Below are 14,859 nucleotides of genomic sequence, written 5' to 3' on the forward strand. Positions count from 1 at the left end.
GAATGCTACGAGCATTCAGGTAAAGTGCCTTAATGCTAACTTTCTTATCATTAGAGATGTTGGAAGTCATATGTCCTAAGTTATCCTTGCTTTTTACTGCATTCTCAGTCTGCCTCAATTTTAAATCCGCCTGGAAACACGCTATCCTGCTGCTTATCTTGCCATTTACCTCCATACTCCCTGTCGCTTTCACTTTCCCTTCCCCCCAACTCAGAAGTTTAAAGTCCTACTGACCACCCTATTTATCCTCTTCGCTAGAACATTGGTACCTGATCGGTTCAGGTGGAGACCGTCCCAACGGTACAAATCCCCCCTGTTCCAAAACTGATGCCAATGCCCCATGAAGTGGAATCCCTCTTTCCCACACCAATCCCTTAGCCACGTGTTTACTTGCCTAATTTTCTTGTCCCTATGCCAATTGGCACGTGGCTCGGGCAGTAATCCGGAGATTATGACCCTTGAGGACCTGTGCTTCAATTTCCTGCCTAGTGCTTCGTAATGCCCAAACAGGTCCTCCACCCTAGTCTTGCCTATGTTGGTACCGACGTGGACCACAACAACTGGATCCTCCCCCTCCCGCTCCAATATCCTTTCAAGCCGGTCGGAGATGTCTCGCACCCTGGCACCAGGCAGGCAACACACCATGCGAGACTCCCGATCCGGCTTGCAAAGGATACTATCTGTCCCCCTAATTATAGAATCCCCTATAACCACTACTTGTCTATTAGCTCCCCCCTCTTGAATGGCCTTCTGCACCATGGTGCCTTGGTCAGTTGGCTCATCCTGTCCAGAGCCCTTTTCCTCATCCGAACAGGGAGCAAGAATCTCGTACCTGTTGGACAAGGTCAAGGGCTGAGGCTCCTCCACTCCTGAACTCCGGTTCCCCCTACCTGCCTCACTTACAGTCACACTCTTTTGTGCCTGATCACTAGCTGAATGTGAATTACTTAATCTCCCAGGTGTGACTGCCTCCTGAAACAAAGCATCCAGGTAACTCTCCCCCTCCCGGCTGTGCCGCAGTGTTTGAAGCTCAGATTCCAGATCATCAACTCTGATCCGGAGTTCTTCCAGCAACCAACACTTGCTGCAGATGTGGTCACTGCAGTTCACAATGGGATCAGCCAGCTCCCACATCATACAGCAACAGCACATCACCTGCCCAGCCATCTCTGCTTAGTTAGTTAATTACTTACTTTGTACAAGTATGAGTTAGAATACCTTCTGATACCTCTCTGCTATAGTTTTTTTTACCCTAAATAAGGACTTGATGTACACACACACAAAAAAAAACTAAGTAAATTTTTAACTAGTCCCTGGTAAGGAAATAAAAATCCTTACCTTAAAAGAAAAAGCAGAGTAGTTAAGAAGGTTAGAGGAGGAGGGTGGGTGGGAGATACTACAGGTGTAGAATCTCGGGTTTAGCCGCTTTCCTGACTTATATACTCACTTTTCCTTCCCGGCTGCCCCTCTGCTTGCCGTCACTTCCTCTGCTGCTCCCGCTCTTTCTGTGGAGAGAGAGTAAAAAAAAACACACCGCTGCCCGCTACAGGTAAGCAATTTTAAAACAAACTGTCTTACCTTTGCTGTAGTCTCCCGGGTTCGCTTTTACTTCGACGCTGCTCCCACTCAAATAATTTATGATTATTTGGAAAAACAGTTTGATTAAAGAAGTCATCATGGCTTTGTGAGGGGCAGGTCATGCTTCACAAGCCTTATTAAGTTCTTTGAGGATGTGACAAGACAAGTTGAAGAAGGTTGAGCAGTGGATGTGGTGTATATAGGTTTCAGTAAGGCATTTGATAATGTTCCCTATGGTAGGCTCATTCAGAAAGTTAGGAAGTGTGGGATACAGAGAAATTTGGCTGTCTGGATGCACAATTGGCCAGCTGAAAAACGACGACAAGTGGTAGTGGATGGAAGATATTCTGCCTGGAGGTTGGTGACCAGTGGTGTCCCGCAGGGACCTGTCTTGGGCCTCTGCTCTTTGTAGTTTTGATGAATGAATTGAATGAAGGAGTGGAAGGGTTGCTTAGTAGGTTTGCCGATGACACACAGGTCGGTGATGTTGTAGATAGTGTCGAGTCTAATGCAGGCTCTAACAAGTCATTGACAGGATACAGAGCTAGGCTGAGAAATAGCAGATGGAGTTCAACCTGTATAAATGCGAAGTGATTCACTGTGGAAGGTCAAATTTGAATGCTGAATACAAGCTTAAAGACAGGATTCTTGGCAGTGTGGAGGAATGTTGGGATCTGGAGGTTCATGTACATAGATCGCTCAAAGCTGCCACCCAGGTTGATAGGGTTATTGAGATGGCATATGGTGTTTTGGCTTTCATTAACAGGGGGATTGAATTTAAGGGCCATGAGGATTTGCTGCAGCTCTATAAAACCTTGGTTGATGAACCACGTAACAATGCATCAACTTCATTTTCTGTAAGGCCTCAAAGACACTTGATGCAGACCACTGTCTGATGGACTTGTGGTCAAAGGTGTTTTTCTACACAAACCAGTTTGTATGGCATTTTCCAACTGGTTGGAGTGTGCTGCAGCAACATCGCCAGATTCCCCCTTCACATCCAGAGAACCTTGGCACAATGTTTTACCTTGATGCAGTTGGACATAAACATGGCCATCGGGATGTTGGTTACATGGTTACACACACCCTCATATATTATGTTCCTGTAGAACAGGTCTATTTTCAATCTCCAGACAAAATGGTAGAGAGCTCAGTTGATTATCGCAGTGCAGGGCCAAACCTGTATCATGTAAACCAACATCTTGATTGCCTCCCATCTTGTCAGCCCGTTACCCCCCCTCAGTCGAAGCAAACGCTCAGAGACATAGTATGGTTTAACCACCTACATCTTTATTCTGGGTCCTGGAAGGAGAGAGAACGATTGCCCATGTGCACAGAGACGTCAGTTCACAGTCTTCTCTGAAACAGCAGTTTCTCAATGAACTATATAGTCATTTTACAGGGAAGAACATCCATAAGGCAACATTCATATTAATTGGGTGACAGTTACAATCAGTGAGTGTCAATAGTAAAGATTAAGCCATCTGCTGTTACACAATGAATAATTGACTTCACATAATGAATACTTTTCAACTTGTTAATTGATGTTACATACTGATTGCTACTTCATCTTGTTAAATGGCTCTACGTAATGACTGCTTTTCTACCTTGTTAACCCATTATCCTTACTTCCAGCACCCCATTGTTAACTGTAAGTTTTTATCTGATCTGAGTCATGCTCAGCTGAGCCTCATGTTTAACAAAACTCAAAACTTAACTCTTTCCCTTTCTGCTCATACCCAATACACATTCTCATTCCTTTTTATCATTTTATGATAACCAATGGCATTACCAGCTTTCATAAGACTCTAACAGCCAATATTTAAGCAAGTTATTGACACACAGCATACAATGATTAAAACAACAAAATTACTAGTCCATTACAGTAATTAGAGTTTGAAGAATCCTCTCTTGTGGAAAAGAAATTCACCAGTAAAGGTCTTAAATCCTCAGTCCTTAGTGACTGCTCCATACCCTCCAAGTCGAATGGAAATGAGCCAGTTCTCCCAAATCTCCTTTAGTAAACTCCAATCTGAAAACAAAATTCAGTCTGTTCTTGCATTACTCCTCGGAGAAATCTGATTTCTTAGGTAAAGGCAGTTAATACTTAACAAAACTGACGAGACTTCCAGCCTTCTGGAAGTGCTTCAGATGGAGGATACCAGTGCATCTGAGTGTGCTGCAGCTGCAGGCTAGGTGGATGCAGCATTATTTGCTGCTTCTGCTCCCGCTCTCTACTGTTAAATGTAACAAAGCCAACTGGCTGTTGTGATGTTAGCTTGATCAGTGAACTTTCATAACTCTTAAATGATCGAAAGAGAAGGTAAAGTTCACGTGGTTTAATGTCCGTAGGAAGGCCACTGACAAAAAGCATACAGATCTCCTCTTTCCCTTTGTTAGCTGCTTCACTTTTCATGCTCATGACTGGGAGCTGATTGAATCCGTTGGGTCAGGTTGTGGAGGGGTGGGCAGTGGTCCAAAGACATGCTTTACCTGAATATGGAGAAACTCTAGAGACGATGTTAGCTGCTGAAAGTATGTCTGCATTTTCTCTCTCATTCTTTCCTTGCCAAGGTGGTTATCAGTATGAAAATAGTCACACATTTAACTACACTAATTTGTGGCTGCTTATTTTAACCTCCTTTGAATTCTTGAAGTCTGTTACTTTGTTCACTATTTTTGACATTATCAAGTTTTATACAATCCATAAACTTCTAAATTGTACTGCTTAAACAATTGAGTCATTTATAAACAACAATCACTGGTCCTAAAATCAAACCCTCAGGGGACCCTATTCAGGTTAGTAAAAAATTATTTTCTTTTAACAAATTGATACTTGGCTAATGTGAAAGCTGTCAGGATAAGTATTTCAAAAGTTTAGAACAGCAAGAAAACAACAAAATGTTTTCTTTGCTTTAGAAATTGAAGAGGTAGTTTCAGTTCAGATTTAAATCTCAAATATTCATGGGAAACAAATGCTGAATATTTTAAAATATGTTCTCCAAATGAAACTTCCCAAATAAAACAGTTGGAATTACAGTGGCAACTTTGGTAGAGATCAACATTTTTTGAATTTGCATTATGAAGGGGACCAATGAAGTCTGAACAATAATTAAAAGAATTTAAGCAGCTCAGCCTCAAGTTCTGATAGTCTTTAATATCCTATTAAAACGTCAAACTCAAAATGCAGTCTTCTTTTTATGAATGCTCTGCGTTAAAAACACAGCAACAGAGTTATTTTACTACAATGCTCTCATCTGGCTAAAGCATGACCCATGACCCAACTTTTTTTTTTAAACAGGCATTGTAGAATTTCAAATACATCAGGAGCTCAAGATCCTCAATCGATTTATTTTACTTTAGAAAGGTCATAATGTTGTACAATTTCAATATAAAAACAAAATCTGCCCCACTACACAGCCCACAAAACGCATTGAATTGAGATCCTGATTCAAACAAGGCGAAACAGTTATTTATTGGGATTTTGTGATCCAGTATTTTAATAAATCAAAATTGTTTAAACATCAAACACTCAGCATGGCACAATTTACATTGAAACTTACCCTTTTCAACCCAAGTATTAGAACAACCTTAATTTCAGCGTTTTCTTGTTTTTTTTTCATCCTCTCACTGAAATTACACTTATAAAAAGAGAAAGCCCTTGCAGCGGACCACATGACCACTCTCTTCCCCCAGAACAAAGACTCTCAGAGCTTCAAATTTCACCATTGGGGACTTTAACCCCTTTCTCACTTTACTCCCCACGAGGGGCTGGAATCCCACTTAAACATAGAACTCAAATCCCACTTAAACACAGAGAATTCAAATCGCACTGAAGCACAGAGAACTCAAATCCCACTTAAACACAGAGAACATGGAATGAGCTGCCAGAGGAAGTGGTGGAGGCTGGTACAATAGCAATATTTAAGAGGCATTTGGATGGGTATATGAATAGGAAGGGTTTGGAAGGATATGGGCCGGGTGCTGGCAGGTGGGACTGGATTGGGTTGGGATATCTGGTCGGCATGGACAGGTTGGACCGAAGGGTCTGTTTCCATGCTGTACATCTCTATGACTCTATAACTCAAATCCCACTTAAACACAGAGAACTCATATCGCACTGAAACACAGTAAACTCAAATCCCACTTAAACACAGGTGGCACGGTGGCTCAATGGTTAGCACTGCTGCCTCACAGCACCAGTGATCTGGGTTCAATTCCAGCTTCAGACAACTGTCAGTATGGAGCTTGCACATTCTCCCCATGTCTGCGTGGGTTTCCTCCGGGTGCTCCAGTTTTTTAATTAAGGGCTACGGGGAGAATGCGGGTAAGTGGAGTTGAAATGCCCATCAGCCATGATTGAATGGCGGAGTGGACTCGATGGGCCGAATGGCCTTTCTTCCACTCCTATGTCTTATGGTCTAACTCAAATCGTACTGAAACAGAGAACTCATATTAAACACAGAGAACCTGAATACCACTTAAATGCAGAAAACTGAAACCCCAATTAAACACGGAAAATTCAAACCCCAGTTAAACGCAGAAAACTCAAACCTTGCTTAAACATAGAGCTTAAAGCTCAAACACAGCGAACTCAAAGCTCACTTAAACACAGAAAGCTCGAACCTCAGCACAGTGCGGAGGACTTGAACCCCCCCCCCCCCGGGATTCTAACCCAAGTATTGCACAGAAGACTCGAGTCTCAATCAAATCTAAATCCAGTACCACGCAGAGGACTCAAACCTCAATCACATCCCCCTCCCCCAATGCAGAGCAGAGGACTCAAGTCTCTGCCTGCCAGCGTGCTTATAAAACTGTGTCTCTGGACTTAACTAATTACCATTCAAGGAATCCATAGAACAGAGAGTGATTGAGCGAGGGGACCGTCTCCAGCACACAGGAATATCGAGGGGGACCAAGGTTTAAAATCTTGGCCCATCTGTCTCAAGGCAGTGATGTTCCAGGTGGCCACTGACACTGTCCGATCATAAGTATTTGTTTGGATCCTGCCGATCGTAACTGTTCATTTGGATTCTCCCCCCCCCCCCCCCCCGCCCTCAGTCAAATCAAAACACTCATAGACACAGTGTAGTTTTACATCCTTCATCTTTATTCCGGGCCTTGGAGGGAGAGAGAACGATCGCCCACATGCACAGGGACATGAGTTCACAGTTTTCTCTGGAACAGCAATTTCTCAATGAACTGTATAGTCATTTTACAAGGAGGAGCATCCAGAAAAGGCAACATACATATTAATTGGGTGACTGTTACAATCAGTGAATATCAATAGTAAAGATTAAGCCATTTGCTGTTACACAATGATTAACTGGCTTCACATAATGAATACTTTCAATTTGTTAAACTGATCTCCTATACTGAATGCTACCTTATTGTGTTAAATAGCTGTGCATAATGAATGCGTTTCCACCTTGTTAACCTATTGCCCTTGCCTCCAGCACCCCATTGTTAACTGTAAGTTCTTATCTGATCTGAGTCATGCTCAGCTGAACCTCTTGTTTCACAAAACTCAGAACAAAACTCTTTCCCTGCCAGATCGTACCCTATACACAATCTCAGTCTGATGACCAGGTTCCTATCTTGCAGTGGTTTGGGACTGTTGTTCCTTCATGCACAACTTGTCCTCTGTAGAGGGAGAAAAAAATTCTTTCCCAAAACAAATGTATCTCATTTCTGTTCCAAATCATTTTCTCCCTACAGTTGATCTACTCCCTCCATGGCTTCACAAGGCAAGTTGTATTTCAAGGGCTGACTTCAGCTGAAGAGATTATTCCACTATTTCCTGATAGCTTCCATCAAAACCTGAAAAATCTGTTAACTAAAATAATTGTTGACAACAGGTAAGTGCTTTCACTGCCCGCTCATTTTTCACTCAGTGTTGCTGTCTGCACTGCTACACTTAGCCTCACCACTCTGTTTACTTGAAAGTGTCCACCATTAAAATGGATGGTTGATCCAATACTGATCAGACCTAACTTACTTGGGTTTTGTATTCTTATTTGAGTACAATGTAATTTAAAATATTAGGCTTTTGAAATTAGTAAAAAAAAACCTCTTGTCAGAACCTGCAACTGAGCTAAATGGTTACAAATACAGCAAATGCATGTGTTCAAATATTGACTGGGTTGAATATAGAACTCTGATCCCTGATAAATATCTGTAGACAATTCAGACTCTGTTTCAATAATGAGCTGTGAAGTTAAAATAGAAGTTCATTTATTGAGACCAGACAGTTCATTGTTTTCAAATAAGCATTATTAAGATACCAGGTCTTCAAACTGGCAATATAATTTGTGACTCTTGATACTTCTGTCCAGCCAACTGACACTTCCATTTATGTAGATTCATGGGAAATACTATCTTTATTTGCTATCTCTAAACTTGAATATTCAAATGCTCCACTGACTGGTCTTTCACGTTGCACCTTCTTTAAGTTTGAGCTTATCTAAAACAGTTCCACATAAACCTAACTTGCATTAAATCAAATTATCCATCACCGTGTGCCAGCTGATCTCAATTGGCTCCCAGTCAGATATTTTAAATTTCTTGTTAGTTTCAAATTGATCCATATCTGCCCATCTCTAATTTCCTTCTATCATGAGAATGTCTGCATTTCACCAACTTTGACCTCTTTTCCGTCCCTGATTTTCATATGTCTACCATAACTGCCATACCTAGGACCTAAAATCTGGGATTCCCTCTCTAAACCTTTCCATTTTCCTACCTTTGGAGAAAGTGAGGACTGCAGATGCTGGAGAGCAGAGCTGAAAAATGTGTTGCTGGAAAAGCGCAGCAGGTCAGGCAGCATCAAAGGAGCAGGAGAATCGACGTTTCAGGCATAAGCCCTTCTTCAGGAATGAGGAGGGTGTACGAAGCAGGCTAAGATAAAAGTTAGGGAGGAGAGACTTGGGGGAGAAGCGTTGGGAATGCGATAGGTGGAAGGAGGTTAAGGTGAGGGTGATAGGCCGGAGAGGGGTTGGGGCGGAGAGGTCGGGAAGAAGATTGCAGGTCAAGAAGGCGGTGCTGAGTCCGAGGGTTAGGACTGAGAAAAGGTTGGGGAAGGGGAAATGAAGAAGGAGGAGAAATCTGCATTCATCCCTTGTGGTTGGAGGGTTCCTAAGCGGAAGATGAGGCGCTCTTCCTCCAGACGTCGTGTTGCCATGGTCTGGCGATGGAGGAGGCCAAGGACCTGCATGTCCTTGGCGGAGTGGGAGGGGGAGTTAAAGTGTTGGGGCGGTTGGGTTGGTTGGTGCGGGTGTCCCAGAGGTGTTCTCTGAAACATTCCGCAAGTAGGCAGCCTGTCTCCCCAATGTATAGGAGGCCACATCGGGTGCACTTCCACACACATCATTTACCACATCCGCTGCACTTTCCTACCTTTACCTCCTTTAAAAAGCACCTCTTGGAGGGTTTTGGCCATCTATCATAATATCTCCTTCTGTGCCTCAATATCAAATTAGAACTGTACTACAGGAGTTTTGTTTCTTTGGGAAACTGCATTTATGTGTGAAATTGGATGCTTCACCCCTAGTAAGCATTTGAGAGAACTGGGACAGAATCTCTACACATTCTGTGGGATCACAAGAATTGATGTGTCTGCATGCAGGAAGTGCAAGACTACCAACCTGAAAAAAAATCTGAATTAAGATAATGCATAATTCCACCTTTTGCTGTGTCGGAGAATTGTCTAGCTATAAATAAAGCCCTGTACACTGATCTTGTGAAATTGACACACACACTGGTTTATTTCACGATGTTGTGGGAAGAGGAATTGACTGCTTATATACAGAAAGGGCAGTCTGTACACATGAGTCTCAGCCCCTCTTTCACTAGCTCCAGCTACAGTGAGTTCTTATAGGGTTACAAGTGATCAATGTTAATTACAAGGCAATACAGTTTCAATCACATTTGATGGAAACAATGCTGCTCGTCCAGCAGTATCAGTCAGTTAACAATGGAAACAAGAGGTTAGTTAATCTACAGAAATAGGTGCTAATATTCAGCATCCTGGCTGCTATAATTTCATAGGGCAGTGAGCATTCGTATCAAGTACCCTTGTGCCATTTGTCTGCATGGTCATTGTGATGTCTGGGTTCCTGGGGAGACAGGGAGCGCCCTTTGGGCTTCAGGAGCTTCAATGCCATTATGAGGCAATGAATCTCATTGGCAGGTCATCTAGGTAACATGTTCTTTCAGTCAGCAAGGGCTTAGGGTAACGTCTCTTTTACGGTCTGTTCTTGAGTGTGGCCAAGTTGACGTAGCAGTGGCTTTCTGGTCCTCTTTGGCTGAAGACAACTATAGTTTCTGTAAGTAAGTGGTCTGTAGGCAAAGTGGTTTTTCCTTCTCCCACAATCTGAAATTATGCTGTCTCAGATGTTGTGGTAATTTGGTGGGGTGACATGGTGTCTGTTCTCTTAAAAGTTAATTTTAAATGTTTGTTTCAGAGCTGCCTGGCGGAATGAAGCACTGACAAACCAAAGTAAGTGGAACTTTGTTTACCTTCCTGCTTCAGTCTACATTCTGTCAGTGTGTATTCTGAGACGTATCCATTGTCAAGTGATGAGATTTGTAAGATGTGTATTTCTTCCCCATTGGTTATCATTATCTTAAGAATGTTGGTTCTTAACCGTTTTGGACTGTTGCTTCTTTCTCTTCTCCTAGTTTCCTTACCTCAACTCATTGACATGGATTGGAGAGTAGATATCAAAACTTCCTCTGATAACATCAACAGAATGGCAGTGCCTACGTGCCTGCTCCAGATGAAGGTATTACTGTGTGATTCATGACTGTGATATTTAGAAAAGGCAGAGAAATCTTTTTTTTAGATTTTTTTTTCCCAAAAGCAACTTGAAATAGGATTGGGCTGGTTGACCCGTAACAATCACACTCATCCCCCAGAGACATTGCGCAATTTTAACTGGGCAAATTTGATCTCTCCCTACAATACTGGTGACAGTGTTGACATGTAATCATGTGGTCAATCATTCCTCGCCTATGTAGCATAATAGGATAGGACAGCAATTTGCTGAGGATGACTTTTAGCTTTCAGTGAAGTGGATACTTTGGAGATAGCAAAATCAGACTGATTAATTACGGTTTGCAGTCAGATTAGATTGTTTTGATCTCATAGAGCAGCCTTTTGCCTTCAATATTTTCTGGTGTAAAATATTAAGGGGCATGAATGATATGTAAAATATTCCTCCATTAAACCCGTAAATATTGTTTTAAAAAATGGATCAAATTCCTATAAAAATGCAGAACGTGCAAAAAATGGTCTGCTAATATGTGGGTGCACTTCATAATGTAAAGTAGAATTCATGTTAATGGTTTGATTTGTTATGGGGATGTGATATTTTACTTGGGTGAAAGTGTGTTTCTCATTCTTGATGAGTGGTGACATTAATGCAGGATTAATAGCTTTGAGCCATCAGTTGTAATCTTATAGAAAATAATTACTGATTATCAGGAAGTTGTGTTTATTAATTTTTCTTGTTCTGCATTAGACACACACAGATTGTTATTTTTTAGATATGTTGAAATTCAAAGCTGCACTTGCTGATAGTCATACAGGATAGTTGCAGCTCTCTAAATAAGACAGATTGTATCTGTTTGCCTCAGAACTTACATGCACCAACACAGAGTTGTCCAATAAAAGTTAAATTGCTGTGAGCCCATGAAATTACTTGGATGTAGCCTGGTGTAGGGAAAGGTCACTGTCATTTGATCAGGTTCGGTCAACAATAAATAACCATCTCTGAATCCCACTGGAAGAAGCATCTTGCTATTTGCATCCAACAGACAGAGTATTAGTGGAGCAAACCCTTCCTCTCTCAGAGATAGAATTCTAATTTAAACTGACATAATTCCTTGGTTACCCACTTCTCAGCTTTGAGAATAATCCATAAACTGATCGTGGATAGAGGAAGCAATAAATTTGTCCAAATAAATCAACAAGTTGACCATGTTATGTAAGTGTGCAGTCTCTTGGAAAGCTAGTTACCTACTTATTGGGATTCATCACAACTCTAGAGCAATCCCCTTATTAAATTTAAATGTGCTTGTGCTATGTGCAACTAAAATAAAGCTGCAAATAAAATGTAATGACTCAAGATGTCACTGCCATTTATCAGCAAAGCCAAGATTGTCTTTTCTAACTGCACTGTGCTTCTTGCAGGTTCAGGATGATGTCAGTGCCTGCCAAGGTGGACCCATCATATCCACTGTCTGTCTTGAATTAAGTAAAGAAAAACTGGATACAATGTTGGATGGACTCGGTCGAATCCGGGATCAGCTTTCAGCTGTCGCAAACAAATAGCATGTTTGCTAACTGCATCAGAGGAGTTACAAGCATTGGAAATGTCTAAAAGCATCATGTTTGGACCTGAAAAATTGTTCTATTACCCTGTTTTGTTATATGGGACATTGCAATAAGTTTTCACCATGTCTGTGATTTCATTTCAAGCACATTGAATCTATGATTTCCATAATTTTCCTCTCCACACTTATTGCCATTTGATTAAAGATACCGTATCAATGTTTCGTAAAGTGTTATTTGTCCTGTGTATTAAAATTTTCATTATATATATTCACTCATGTCTCATATTGCTTGCCTAAAAACCTCCAAGTACAAAGAATAATGTTAGTAAAAGACTTGCACTTTTGTAGTTTAAAGGAATGTCAAAATCTCTTATTTTTTGAAGCCCTCATTCCTTTAATTGAAAGATTCCTTAACATATCAGAGACAAAGCATGTAACTTGTATGTAATTTATATTTTATAGAAATTAATTAGAATTGTATAAGTAATTATATTGTCCAGACTTGGATTTCACTGGAATATATTGATGTGTGTAGCTCCATGTAATTCATGTTCACCTGAGCTTTGCAGAGCTGAACAGGATACACTGTTTAATTCAGCCTCGGTTGGGATTTAAGCAATAACTATATTGTACTGTTAATCTTTGATCACAGAATTGAAGCATTGAGGGACTATTTTGCCATGGTGGAATGAGTGCATTTGGGAACATCAATGCAGAATGAATAGGGTTAGGATGTCTGCACCTCTCCACTATTTTATGGTAGATTTTATAATTTGTTTTACCAGATTCTGAACGTGCAGCAAGTATGAAGTTATTGAGTATTGGGTGGAAAAAAAACATTTAATTGGCTTAGATCTAATTCTGTAATTTCAATGACAATTGAGATAATGTGACCTTTGCCTCCCTCCCTTCTCCCATTGTTTGTACTTCTCTTGCTACATTATATTTAACTATATTGCTTGTTTCAAATGTACTGACAATTACTGTGCCAATTAGCAGTCTATTCTGCAGATGTGCTTTTGCAAACGTGAAGAGATTATCTTTTTGGCTAAATTTTAGTTAAAGATTTTTTCTGTCCTGTAGTTCTTCATCTTTGTATAATGTACCTTTTCAGCCATCGTTCTTTCCTTATTTTGTTGTATGTCCCCTATTTTTTTTAATGGAGTACATTTACTTTTCTTAATACCACATTATATAAATGAGAAGAACCTGTGTAATTTTTTTCCAGTTATAAAAAACTATGAGTAAAGTTAATATTTCACTGGTTACCTCTGTGTCTTATTCCTTCGTTCCTTGCTCTTACTTTCAAGGATTTCTTTCATTTTCTCGCCTACAGATCCTCATGCTGAGGATATAGTTTTAAAGGTACCAGCAATGTTTGATCTGATCTTCATCAGTATATTAATATTGACCAGCTATTTCCCCACTTAGAGTCATAGAGATGTACAGCACGGAAACAGACTCTTCAGTCCAATTCTTCCATGCTGACCAGATATCCCAACCCAATCTAGTCCCACCTGCCAACACTGGCCCATATCCCTCCAAAGCCTTCCTATTCATATACCCATCCAGAATTTAAATGTTAAAATAACCCCCACCACATCTGGCAGCCGATTCCACACACACACTACCCTCTGCATGAAGAAGTTGCCCCGTAGGTCCCTTTTATATCTTTCCCCCTCACCCTAAACCTATGCCCTCTAGTTCTGGACTCCCCTACCCCAGGAAAAGGACTTTGTCTATTTATCCTATCCATGCTCCTCATGATTTTATAAACCTCCATCAGGTCACCCCCTCTGCCTCCAACGCTCTAGGGAAAACAGCTCGAGCCTATTCAACCTCTCCCTATAGCTCAAATCCTCCAAACCTGGCAACATCCTTGTAACTCTTTTCTGAACCCTTTCAAGTTTCACAACATCCTTCCGATAGGAAGGAGACCAGAATTGCACACAATATTCCAACAGTGGTCTAACTAATGTCCTGTACAGCCACAACATGACCTCTCAACTCCCGCACTCAATATTCTGACCAATAAAGGAAAGCATACCAAATGTCGTCTTCACTATCCTATCTACCTGTGACTCCACTTTCAAGGAGCTATGAACCTGCACTCCAAGGTCTCTGTTCAGCAACACTTCCTAGGACCTTATCATTAAGTGTATAAGTCCTGCTAAGATTTGCTTTCCTAAAATGCAGCACCTCAAATTTATCTAAATTCAACTCTATCTGCCACTTCTCAGCCCATTGGCTCATCTGACCAAGATCCCGTTGTAATCCGAGGTAACCTTCTTCACTGTCCACTACACCTCCAATTTTGGTGTAATCTGCAAACTTACTAACTATATCTCCTATGTTCACATCCAAAACACTTACATAAATGACAAAGAGTAGTGGACCCGGCACCGATTCTTGTAGCACGCCACTGGTCACAGGCCTCCAATCTGAAAAAAAAAACCCTCCACCACCACCCTCTGTCTTCTACTTTTGAGTATCCGAATGGCTAGTTCTTCCTGTATTCCATGAGATCTAACCTTGCTAACCAGTCCTCCTATGGGGAAACATGTCGAACGCCTTGCTGAAGTCCATATAGATCAGGTCTACAGCTCTGCCCTCCTCAATCTCACCACCGACGTCAGGCTCACCAGTCTATAGTTCCCTGGTTTGTGCTTACCACCTTTCTTAAAAAGTGGAACTACATTAGCCAAACTCCAGTCTTCTGGCATCTCACCTGTGACTATCGATGATACAAATATCCCAGCAAGTGGCCCAGTAATCGCTTCCCACAGAGTTCTAGGGTACGCCTGATCAGGGCCCTGGGGATTTATCCACTTGTATGCATTTCAAGATATTCAGCACTTCCTCCTCTGTAATATGGACATTTTGTCACCATCTATTTCCCTACATTCTATTATCTTCCATATCCTTTTCCACAGTAATCACTGATGC

The 14,859-nt window shown here is 41.3% G+C and overlaps 1 protein-coding gene across 2 annotated transcripts in view; it reads left to right on the forward strand.

The window, feature by feature from the left end:
• The window catches only part of commd9 (COMM domain containing 9), a 36,267-nt gene extending 23,088 nt beyond the window's left edge, over positions 1-13,179 (forward strand). For both annotated transcript variants that reach the window (XM_043706261.2, XM_087996779.1), the window contains exons 3-6: positions 7,297-7,436; positions 10,041-10,075; positions 10,258-10,361; positions 11,771-13,179. In XM_043706261.2, the coding sequence (XP_043562196.1) occupies positions 7,297-7,436; positions 10,041-10,075; positions 10,258-10,361; positions 11,771-11,911 (420 nt within the window). In that variant the 3' untranslated portion in view covers positions 11,912-13,179. The remainder of the gene's footprint in view (positions 1-7,296; positions 7,437-10,040; positions 10,076-10,257; positions 10,362-11,770) is intronic.
• The last annotated feature ends 1,680 nt before the right edge of the window (positions 13,180-14,859 follow it).

The sequence above is a fragment of the Chiloscyllium plagiosum genome, unplaced genomic scaffold (assembly GCF_037043375.1).
Source record: "Chiloscyllium plagiosum isolate Xiang-an unplaced genomic scaffold, Cpla_swu_hap1 HiC_scaffold_18, whole genome shotgun sequence".
NCBI classification, from domain to species: Eukaryota; Metazoa; Chordata; class Chondrichthyes; order Orectolobiformes; family Hemiscylliidae; genus Chiloscyllium; species Chiloscyllium plagiosum.